Source organism: Nannobrachium achirus (assembly GCF_963921795.1).
Source record: "Nannobrachium achirus genome assembly, chromosome: 4".
Classification (NCBI taxonomy): Eukaryota; Metazoa; Chordata; class Actinopteri; order Myctophiformes; family Myctophidae; genus Nannobrachium; species Nannobrachium achirus.
In genome coordinates this window covers 37,357,945-37,370,087 of record NC_137813.1, presented here as the reverse complement: position 1 = coordinate 37,370,087, position 12,143 = coordinate 37,357,945, and the positions used below count along the sequence as shown (strand labels likewise).

General features: G+C 43.2%; 1 protein-coding gene across 1 annotated transcript in view; it reads left to right on the top strand.

The window, feature by feature from the left end:
- Window positions 1-1,075: 1,075 nt before the first annotated feature.
- The window catches only part of kcnh6a (potassium voltage-gated channel, subfamily H (eag-related), member 6a), a gene marked incomplete at both ends in the record, with an annotated part of 32,134 nt that continues 21,066 nt past the window's right edge, over window positions 1,076-12,143 (top strand). Inside the window, 6 exons of the mRNA XM_080724303.1 lie at window positions 1,076-1,151; window positions 5,519-5,749; window positions 9,982-10,134; window positions 10,476-10,579; window positions 11,117-11,426; window positions 11,965-12,143. The exon at window positions 11,965-12,143 is cut by the window's right edge and continues 9 nt beyond it. Coding sequence (XP_080580429.1) covers window positions 1,076-1,151; window positions 5,519-5,749; window positions 9,982-10,134; window positions 10,476-10,579; window positions 11,117-11,426; window positions 11,965-12,143 — 1,053 coding nt within the window. The remainder of the gene's footprint in view (window positions 1,152-5,518; window positions 5,750-9,981; window positions 10,135-10,475; window positions 10,580-11,116; window positions 11,427-11,964) is intronic.

Here is a 12,143-nt window from a genome sequence, read left to right as displayed (position 1 = left end):
ACACACACACACACACACACACACACACACACACACACACACACACACACACACACATGGTCATCCAAATTATTACAGTCAATTATTGAGATTAAAACGGTAAAGGGCTGTGATAGGTGATAGCAGCCGTGGAGAAAGATGCTATTTCGGGCCTGGGACTTGTGATCTGGAGTGAAGCGGTAGATGATGAGAGCCTGCTCTGTGTCACGGTGTGTCAGGCGCGTTGCGACTGCCTCATTTCTCACTTGTCACAACGCGGGAGGGCGGTCAGTGTGTGATTCTTGCAAATAGGCGCTCGAAAGCTTCTTCCCTATTGTCCGAATCGCTCGCTATTCAAGCTTCACGAAATGCTGCCACATGGCATAAAGCTAAGTGGATATAACTGGGAATCACTTCGTTTCATGGCTCTTCCCACTTTATTATTTCTTTTTCCGAAAGTAGTTTCTTGTTTTTGAACTAGGCTATATATAGACAAGAAAGACTTATAGCCTTCCTTAGACAATATTGGGCTGAAGTGAAAGGGCTTTTTCTTCTTTCGCCCTGTCACTTTGCGCTTTTTATTCGGTGTTGCGTTGGCCTTAAGTCAACGTGGCAGTTTGTTCGGCTTCTCTTCAACTTTATTTTTATGTCCTTTTTTTAATTGGTTAGACCTTGAGTTAACCTCAATTGTCTGACGCACGTGTGTGTGTGTGTGTGTGTGTGTGTGTGTGTGTGTGTGTGTGTGTGGGGGTGTGTGTGTGTGTGTGTGTGTGTGCGCGCGCGCGTGTGCGTGTGTGTTCATCCGTCGTTTATTGCGCCATCAAAGTCTACTTTCCTATTAAACGGTCCATCCTCCAGCCTGTGCCTGTGGAGCGCCTAGCTGTGCCATTGCCCTGGCAACCAATCCTCGTTGCGGCCGTCCAACATCTCACTTGTCGCTCATTTTACAGTTTGCTGTTACGCGCATCCTCCAGCTGGACAGAGATCAGCCTGCTGCGTACTTTCTCTTGACATTTTCACGTTAATCTGTTTTTAGAGAATTTTTTTTTCTTCTTCAGATTAATGTGTCGGAGAAGTGTTTTCTCCCAGCGTAAAAATGCCTGTGAGACGCGGTCACGTTGCTCTCCAGAACACCTATCTGGACACCATTATCCGGAAATTCGACGGGCAAAGTAAGTGCATGTAGCCACTTTATTGATTTTTGAACAAGTTGGTGAGCTTGTGAGGGGACCTTATGACGGGTCACGGGCCTTTTATCAGCATATATAGAGTACAGTAAACAATATCAGGATGAATGATGATTTCATTTCCTCAAAATAACAATTTGGCCTAAGTTAATAATAACTTCAGTGCAATTTATAATAGTGCGCGATATTTTATTTATTTGAACAGTCGTCGTAGTGAAGTGTAGCCTAAATATTTCTAAGATCCATATAGCATAAAACGGGACTTTTCCAATAGTTAGACTATTAGTAGTTGACTAGAGATAGATAGATAGACCTACCTTTTTATTATCCCAAGGGGGAAATTCAGTTGTCCAGTCCAGACTATGTTTTAATCAGTCACAATAGGCTACTTCTGTTCACCCAGTGGTTCATTAATACATTGACATAGATTTAAACTAGGCTCAAAATTGAATGCTAGTTTCTGAATTTGATGCAGCTTATGATTTATTATATCTGTTTTTCTCAACCTTTTTTGGACCAGTGCCCCCTATACAATATCCATGTGACAGGTCCCTTACTGCCCCCACTCCAATTAAAATGTAGCTTTAGTTGTATTGTGTATTGTGTTGCTTATATAACTTAGAAAACATTTAATTCCAAATATCACTTTACATTACTATGGGCTGTTAGTGGGCCTATGTGAATATTATGTAAGTATTAGTTTACTTCCCAGGGAGAGAGAGAGAAAAAAGGCCTGTTATAATTAGTTTAAAGGGATAGTTCACCCGCAAAATAACTTTGATCGATTGATCTCCACATGCAGAATTGAAAAAATATGTTTTGTTTTTTGTCACATTCCTAAGCCAATAGTTTCAGGAGAGTCTTTGTGTCTCCATAGGGAACAAAGCAGGCTCTTTGTGTCTTCATATATAGGGAACCACTGCTATTATTTTAGGAATGTGTCAAAATCAAAACAAAACAAAAAGAAATCCATGAATTCAAGTCTCCACGGGGTGAGTAATTGATAGCGTGAAATACAGTGGCGTCAGTTCAGCAAAAGCTTGGGTATGGCAAAGATGGGAGTCCTCATGGATAAGAGGCATTACATTTGTGAAAATAGCAGATCTACATGCTCACAACGCCTCACGCTGCGAGGCGTTGTGAGCATGTAGATCGGCTATTTTCACAATGTCTGAAAAAAAATTGGCAATTTTTTACACAGGTTTCTGGATAGCCTTCCACCGCGGACCCGACTCTGATCGAGGCTTAAAAGTGACCATTTTGTTGCATTTGGCATTTGTAGTTATTTTACTGTAATTTAACAACATAATAACCAGCGCAGATAGACAAAGAGACATTCATGGATTTATATTTAAAAGTAACTTTTATTTTCCCCCCTGGCCCCAGGGTATGGCAGCTGCCTGCATACCCCTGACGCCCCTGGTGAAATACCCCTTTAAAGTAGAATTGTATATGGATTTCAGGCCCTATCGGGCCCCTCTCACAGCACTGAATGGCAGAGCTGTCATAGATAGATAGATAGATGCTTTATTTGTCCTTGCGGAAATTCTTTTTGCACCAAGCAGTCATCAGGACACAAAAACACAACACATAATACACAATACATGAATGACAAGACAAAACTCATAATTCACTGACAACATGATACACACCACAATACATGAATGACAAGACAAACTCACAATTCACTGACAACATGATACAAAACGAGAATACCAGTCATAACATTTCATGCACGGAACTGAGCTGGGGCTTGTTTGTTCAGAAGCCCTATACTTGTAGGGACAAATGTCCTGGAAGCCCTCGCCTTCAACCCAGGTACTGTGTACCGTCGTCCTGAGGGCATAAGGTTATATTGACTGTATAATGGGTGTGTTCTATCCCTAGAAATGGCTTTGCCCTTCCTGAGCACACAGGTCTCATACATAGAGGTCATACTCTCCAGCCGTACCCCAGCTATCTTGCTGGATACATTTATGATTTTATGGAGCCTGTGTTGACCAACGATAAGGAGCCATACCAGGCAACAAAACAAAAAGTCAATGCACTTTCAACAAAGGAGCGATGGAAAAGTAACATTAAACTTTTATCCACATTATACTTTCTCAGTCATGTTACCATCAGTCATGTTACCATCTTACCATGGCACCGTATTACATTGGTAATAATATGTTACCATGATAACATGTTATCACAGGGATTCTTCTGTCAGGCCCTGTCACCCCTGTGTCTGACGTGCCTGCATGTGACAGACAGGGCTGTGACAGACCCTGTCACACAGCCCTGTGACATCCCAGACCCGATGTCGGGATTTTGAGTCCGACGCCTATCCCGATTTTGCAGAGTCTTAGACCACTGCATACCGATTCTGACCAATATTTTGTCAAAAGGTGAAAAACTTGAGTAGTCATAGTAGCCAACTCTAACCTTGGCCAACTCTGATATATCAATCGGGCTCTACTATACTAACCACGATATAGCCATGATACTGCCATGATATTGCCATGATAATGACCACGATACTGCCATGATACTGCCATGACACTGCATGTTACTGACCATGATGATACTGATCATAATGATACTGACATGATACTGCCATGATGCTGTGAACAAAATAGAGTCCGCACAGACACTGGAATATGATCCAAAAGATCACATTTTTATTTTGACGCCTAGTGGCTCTATCTCAGACGTTTCGTGCCACTGTATCGCAATCAAGTCAAAAGTTAGAAATAATTGTGTTAATGATTTGAAGTCATATCACCCAGCCAGCCCTATTGTTTACATGTATTCAATCTTTTAGTGGTCTGTTTCACTCAAAGCCGAGGACCCCACAGCACTTGTTTCCTGCTGCATCCTATACGTTTGTGAAAGTATGGGGCTGTTAAGTCTGACATCATTTTGTAGGCAGAGGAGAACTTTTGGGGCCAAAAGGCCCCAGCGCCCGTGAATCTTTTTACTATTTTTACTATTTACTCATTTTTCTTCTCTTTGTTGTTGAAAGGAAAGTGGTAGAATTATACTTTAGTCGTTATTTTTGTCTCGGATCTGTTGAAATAGCGAGGGACAGATATTGACAATAAATCGAGACAATAAAAATAGAGTTCTGACTACAAAATGATGTCACGGCTTAAAAGCCCCATACTCTCTTGAAGAGTAGTATGACCGACAGTAACCTAGTCCTAGGCCTCCTCCTGTCTAGGAGGAAGTGATTTCACTTCATGACAAAGGGGTTCACCATGCATTTGTGACAGACAGTGTTATTGGCCAACCTAAATGCCTTTAGATTTTTGTCTGATTAGATCTTGACCAATAGTGTTTGAATCTGAAGACTATTTTTTCATGGTTTGCAAGAGATATTGTAGTGGTTTATTATGCGTTGTCACCATACCGGTATATCTGTTTGTGTGTGTGTGTGTGTGTGTGTGTGTGTGTGTGTGTGTGTGTGTGTGTGTGTGTGTGTGTGTGTGTGTGTGTGTGTGCACGACCATGTGTACTATGTTTATGTGTGCATGCGCGTGCACGACCAGGTGAGGCACGTGCCCCAGCAGTGCTGCTTAGCAACGGTGTGACGAGATCAGTGCCTCTGCTCTGAGCTCCAGATAATGAATGTGAATAGGGTGCTTTCCAAAAGAGGAGCTCACCCATTTACTTTAAAAGAGAGGGACTCGAGGGCAGCTGGAACAGAGGGATACGTTTTCTGGGCAAATTACCAAGTCCTTTCCTCTCATTTGTTTAGATAGTGAGCGATGAGAACTGTTGCATCCAGCCTCTCTAGTTGATAATAAAAGCAAAAGAGAAAGGTGTTACAATATGTGCCCTCCCTTTGTGTCAGCTCTCGTACTAAAAGCCTTCAAACAAATAGCATGTTGGTTGTGCAATGTTTACATTGTGGTGTGGTAGTGGTTACTGTCAGTGCTATGCACATCATAGGCATCAATATAGAGCACCCCCGACGGCACGGTGGCATTTAATGTGGGAGAGTGCTGCTCCTCATCATTCCCTTGGGGAAGTCCTTGCACTAATAAGATTATCACTTCTGAAAGGTGGACTTCATTAGTTCCGCTTCAGTTGCTTGCTGAGCAGGAACAAGGGAAGACCTGGATATTAAGTGACAGCATTTGGCGTCATTATCCAAATGACATCAGTGAGGTTTTTGCCCACTTAAAAGCATGCAATTAACCACATCAGCCACTGTCTGTGATAACTCAGCCCCCTAATCCCCCCCCCCCCACCCCCCGCAATTATGCCCCTGTAGGAATTGTTTTACAAATCAGTTCAGTTTCATCATCTTGAGTGCTCAGTCACTCCTTGTCCGTCACTCCTTTTCCTTTCACTTTCCTCTCAAGATCGCAAGTTTCTGATCGCCAATGCCCAGATGAAGAACTGCGGCATCATCTATTGCAACGAGGGCTTCTGCCAGATGTTCGGCTTCACCAGGGCAGAGATCATGCAGCAGCCCTGCACCTGCCAATTCTTGGTGGGGCCCGGCACCATGAAGAGTGCGCTGGGACAACTTACACAAGCTCTGCTGGGCTCTGAGGAGCGCAAGGTGGAGATCCTCTACTACTCGAAAGAAGGTAAGGCAAGGCGAGAAAGGAAGGTTGTGAATGTACTAACAGATCAATTCCTTGTTCTCATCTAGGATCTGCTATTCTTGCCAAATGTAAGAATGTATCAGTGTTGCTGTAGATAAGGAAAGTCAAGAAAGATGTTAATGGGGGAGGAACATTAGAATTGCTGGGTGGGTGAGTACACAGTAACATCCACCCACTGCCCAAATGGAAACTTTATGTATATATTCTTCTTTTTTGTGACAGCTTGCCTTGTGCCTTGCTTTTTTTTTACTGTACACAACAATACTTTTTAAAATGTTCTTACTTCTTTGTAACTTGTAACCTCAAACTGATGTGCTGCCTCTGGGCAACTGATTTTCCCCTGTGGGAAAATAAAGGTATCTATCTATCTATCTATCTATCTGTCTGTCTGTCTGTCTGTCTGTCTGTCTGTCTGTCTGTCTGTCTGTCTGTCTGTCTGTCTGTCTGTCTGTCTGTCTGTCTGTCTATCTATCTAGTGATCAGGTCCATTTGGTTACATCTACTCTCAGAGTTAAATGAACACTCAGAACTTTATTGTATACAGACCAGTGAAACATATAAACTCAGCCGAGGCATACATCACTGAACCTTCCCTTCGGCCTCAAGGCCTTCGATGCCTTCATGTCCCCTTCACTTTCGTGTAATCGCGGTGATGCCAACAGTGTTCAGACTGTGTGACCGGCGTGGAGGCATTTGGAAGTAGATACGCTTCAGTGCGCTTGGCCTCTTTCACCTACGACATGTTTATTCCCTCTGCCGCTCCTGTCCCCCTCCTGTCATCTGTCACTTACACTGGGGTGTCAAGGCAGATGCACAAGAGGTCCAGGAGGACAGGGACGGAGTCCAGTAAACATGTCAACCTCACCAGGATGGCATACATACATACATACATACATACATACATACATACATACATACATACATACACAGTCAAATCCTCCACAATCGGCACCACCTTTTATACATTAACCACATTAAGCACACTCTGGCGTCCCTATTTCCGGCATGTCATTATAGATTAATGTTCAATGAAAATGAGCCCTTTCAAAAGGCATATGATTTGGGCTTCTTTTATCAGCTGACAATTCAGGAAAAAATATTATCGAGAATATGGGCTTAACCCTCCACAAGAATTCTTCAAATTGCCCGTTTCTTACCTGAATAAGCTTTAAAACAAAATACAATATATCATGCAAGCACGCATGCGCACACACATGCACACACGCACGCACACTCACACCTCCTGTCTTTGTTAATTTGGCCATTTGGGCAAGAGGCGTTCCGTGCAGTCAGTGTGCACTGCAAACTCAAATCCACTGGGCATATATTTATTTGGTGGCCTGCAGTTTATTGGCTGAGATTTAATCTGTAGATAAAGTCTCATTAATATTGAGAGTTATTCAGCCAGTGTCAGCTGTTGTTGCTCAGTGGCATGTTTTATTTATTATAAATTTCTACCGGAAATAGATAAATTAACCAAAGCAGGCTGTGTGTGCATGTCATGGCTATTGTGTGTGCCTGCCTGTGTACGTGTACATCAGTGTGTCATATCTTCTGTAACTGCCAATTTATATTTTAGCTACCGTATTGCAGCCTAAAGTTAGTCACATGAATCCCAGCAACCCCATTCTGGGGTGAACATTCAGTGAACATCTACAAGTTCTTGTAGATCGGCTGTTTTTCAGCAAAGTGATTTGATGTTGAGGAAAAAAGTATACATATTATATATAGGGTTTAAGTCGTTAATCTAATTTAAAGGAGCTATAGTCAACCTTTTCTTGAAAAACCGATGCTAAAATAAAAATAATGTTTTGAAAATATTTTATAAAAAAGATTAAGCTTCATATGTGTTTCTATTCAAAAATGACCATAAAAAGCGTAAAATAATGATTTGGGCCATTGTCAGACTGACTTTGTTTATATCCCTTATCAATCCATATACAAGAATAGAAGAGGGATATAAACAAAGTCAGTCTGACAATGGCCAAAATGATTATGTTATCATTATTTTACGCTTTTTGTGGACATTTTTGAAACACATATATGAAGCTTAATCTTTTTTATAAAATATTTTCGAAACATTATTTTTATTTTAGCATCCGTTTTTCAAGAAAAGGTTGACTATAGCTCCTTTAAGAATAGCAGAACCCTGGCCTGTTTATCTTTCAATATTTCTTATACTCTATTTGTAACAGAGCTTAAGTGTGTGTTACTTCAACCTACCTAGGGGTTGGATATTCTTAGAGGATTGCGACTCTGTGTAAGCCTGAGGCCCAGGTCGTAGATCTCCTTCAGTTCTGGGCAATCACCTTTGATCACCAGAATACTGTAGGCCCGGTTCCTATACCTTCGGTATCTTCTTCTAGACAGCAGGCAATCAATCACATTGTTCACTCTGGTCTATGTTGGTCAGCTCAGGCAATCACCTTTGATTACTCTGATCTATGAGGTTCAGCCAGGTAATCACCTTTGATCCCTCTGGTCTGGTCTGCTGACTCTGCTCACTTCTATGAGTTAGGGGTTCATTGAGCCGTTTGATATAGTTCTTCTAACTCTATCTACCTCTGTACTTAAAGGACAACTCTGCCCTAAATAACATCTAGGCTCATTTTCCTACTTATATTGACCCAAAATTACTGTCCATGGGGTCTATTAGGTAGAAATTCCCCTGTTATCCAGTTTCCCCAGCAGAACCCAGCAGCCCCAACAGCATAGAATGGAGCGTATAAGCCTATCGCTTTTACACTATTTGTTGCGGTCAAACGTGTTTTTTTGTTTTTGTTTTCATGATGAATGTGTTACTAGTTGTCATCATTACAAATACATCCATGCCTTGGTTGTCCCACACAAGCAACCACAATCTCATAAATCATGTTTTGGGGGGAGCATTCGGCACAACTGCCAATCAAAGTGACTGTACTGGCCAATCACAGCGAGTCTTTTCCAGGACTTGGCAAAACACACGACAACAGCATAACATCTGTTTAGCTGTGTGTGGCGGCTTGTCTGCCTTCACTTCCTCTCCCTCGTGTGTGTGTGTGTGTGTGTGTGTGTGTGTGTGTGTGTGTGTGTGTGTGTGTGTGTGTGTGTGTGTGTGTGTGTGTGTGTGTGTGTGTGTGTGGGTAGTTATTTCTCGCTCTCTCTTTTTCTCCCTCTTTTTCACCTCTTCTTTTCAGGATGGTTGACACCCTCACAGTCTATTCTCTTCACTCCTGTAAAGCATGGCCTCATAAAGTGCACATAGTCATGGAAAGCTGCTAAAAGGGCTTTACTACTGTTTGAAAGCTCCAAAGCTTCCAATAAAACTATAAGAGGATTACAAAAAAGCCCAACATTCTAAAACTAAAGCATATGTATAACAGATACGTACTACTGTGCCTCTATTCATGTACCTAACCACTTACTGTATATGTTTGTTGTCAAAAAGTAGAAATTGTCAGTCTATCGCTTATAGATCTGATATTTTCGCTGAATTTGTTCGACAAGCCCAGGCAGGGGTCATCGCCATGTTGGCTTGTGGTGGACATTTTTGTCAAAATTCCATTTTGCCACGGCAGAAACACATAAAGAGACGGATGACCATACCAGCTCTGTAACTCTGACCTGTACATTTGTAAACTCCTAATCTGCCTCAATGTCGTAGTAAATCAGTCTCATATATACTCTGAATAAATCTTAACCTGGTGACTTGACATTCAAGAACATTATAATGTTTAAAAACAAAATCTAGAATTTGCCATGCACAAGGCGAAGTCTTGCCATGGACACATTTGTCTATGTACGGACACATTGATGGGGATCGTGTCGATATTGCGACATAGCATCTGTTCGACGGTCCATTCTTTCGACGTGGGTGAATGTTAATTAAGGGTGATTAGCTAACCTGCCGACACGTGAGAATGTTAACCTCTATGGCTAAACCTAACCCAAACCCTAACCCTAACCTCAGTAACCGTGACGCGGGTGAGTATCTAACCTGCCGACGCTGGTTGTCGAAAGAATGACCCATCGAAAGAATGAGATTTCCCCACATTGATTACCCCTACAGTATGCCCAGGGATGCTAGGGCTCAGTTGGTTAATCTTCTTGTCAGTCTGCCACCAGGGGGTATAGCTCAGTGGTAGAGCATTTGACTGCAGATCAAGAGGTCCCTCGTTCAAGTCCAGGTACCCCCTGTGATCCAATTTATACATCTCCTTCTTTCTGTTATATAGGGACCTGCAGGCCATGTCTGGTTGATGTGGTCCCTGTGAAAAATGAGGATGGCCTCGTTATTATGTTCATCCTCAACTTCCAGGAGCTGGTTGACCCTTCCCTTAAGAAACCTGGCCTCAGGCAGAGAATGTCCCAAGGCTGGCCATGGGCAGGTCAGTAAGTGAAAGTTATAAACAAGTGTGACGTTTGGAATCCCTCCCCTCCGCGCTTGCTTTCCTGTTTCTCTACACTGTCCTGTCTAAATAAAAACAAAAGAAGAGAAAATAGTAGCACACACATGCGCGCGAGCGAGCGCACACACACATGTATTGGTGTTGATCAGTCCACCGGTTTGTTACTGTAGATACACAGACAGACAGACATGGCTCTGGCATAAACATTTGACATGATTGACATATTGTGTGAGAGCTAAATATAAATGTGCATGTGAAGAGGGTATTTTCAGTTTCGATCAGGCTTAATGGGTAGAGATGTGTGCTGTATTTCCCCGCAGGTCAGAATCGCAGGCTGAAGATGAGGCTACCAACCTTGCGCTCCATACGCAGACCTTCTTTTTCAAAGGATCAGCTTGAAGGGGTGGTGGTGGATTACTTGCAGGTGAGGTGGTACACGCACGCATGCACACACTCCTCATGTCCACTGTGATTAGGTTACTGACAGGTTCAAGCCGCTTTGAAGAGTCTGATAGCGATGGCACATCCAGATCATTTAAGTCTATATATAGAGGGAAGAAAAGATAGAAAGTGCGTCACATGGGGGGGGGGGGGGGGGGGGGACTGAGTTACTAGGGCTACCGCGCTGTGAGCTTGTAGATCTGCTATTTTTGAAAAGTCGTGAAAATGTGTGCAAATCTTTGAATATATGTATTTCTTTAAGCGAACATTTGTAACTCAAATTTTGCTTCTTGGGGGTGCCTGGAACTAAATATTTTGAGATGGGGGTCCGTGGCCAAATACATATTATTTTGGGGGTCCTTCACATGAAAAGGTGTGAGTTTACAAAATGTTTCAAAAATAGCCGATCTACGAGCTTGTACATCTGCTATTTGTCAGTAGTGAAAGTACCCAGGGCCCAGAATTTGGTGCGACACCCCTGCAGACACACACACCTCAGGACAAACTCTCTCCCTGGCAGCCCAACAGTGAGGAGGTCCCTCTGAAAGAGTTTCGGATACCGTCCAAGGAGAGCTGCATGCAGTCAGAGACGGAGGCTCTGATAGAACAGGACCTGGAGCATGCCTCCCCCACGGCCCAGCCAGCCCCCAAGCGCATGTCTCTGCTGGCCGAGCGTCTAGATGTCAGCGGGGCCTTCCCTCGGGGGTCTCTGCCTCGCTGCTGCTCCCGAGACAGTGTCCGCAGCCTCCGGCGAGCCTCATCGCTTGATGACATTGATGGGATGAGAGCCGATTGGACAAGTCGATCCGGAGACCCGCACCCCAACAGCAGTGAGTGTTGAGTTCATGCGGCTGTGTGAAGAAAGTGTGCATGAACTTTGCAGTTGCAGTAGCCTTGTGCAGTTTTGTCAGTGTCAGTGGGAATTGCAGTTCAGCTTCAGAGAGAGTCAGTGAGTCATATCACATCTGCCACTCATCTCTCAGGGGGAATACCTTAGTAGTGTAGTTTTGCAGGACACAGTTCTGCACCGTCTCCCACATAAAACATCTGTCCCCGTTCTTAAATCACGGTCACATTTTCTTTTTTTAACTTTAGGTTTCAAAGGGTTTGAGTGTCAGCATTTTAATTGCTAATTAAATTAAAGTAGCAACTAGCAACCCAGGAGAGAATAATGTAAAATACTGAAAGTGTAATGAGTTTGTAGTATAATTGAATACAGGAGGTGCTGAAATAGTAAAAATTATTTTGTCTGTGTGTGTGTGTGTGTGTGTGTGTGTGTGTGTGTGTGTGTGTGTGTGTGTGTGTGTGTGTGTGTGTGTGTGTGTGTGTGTGTGTGTGTGTGTGTGTGTGTGTGTGCGTGCGCTCCAGATCTCAAACCCAGCGCTTTGAACTCTACGTCAGACTCAGACCTGATGAGACACAGGAGAATAAGCCGTCTCCCACAGGTGACCCTGACCTTGAGACCCCCAACCCCCACAGAGATAGAGATCATTGCACCGAGCAAGATTAAAGACCGCACCCAGAATGTTACAGAAAAAGTCACACAC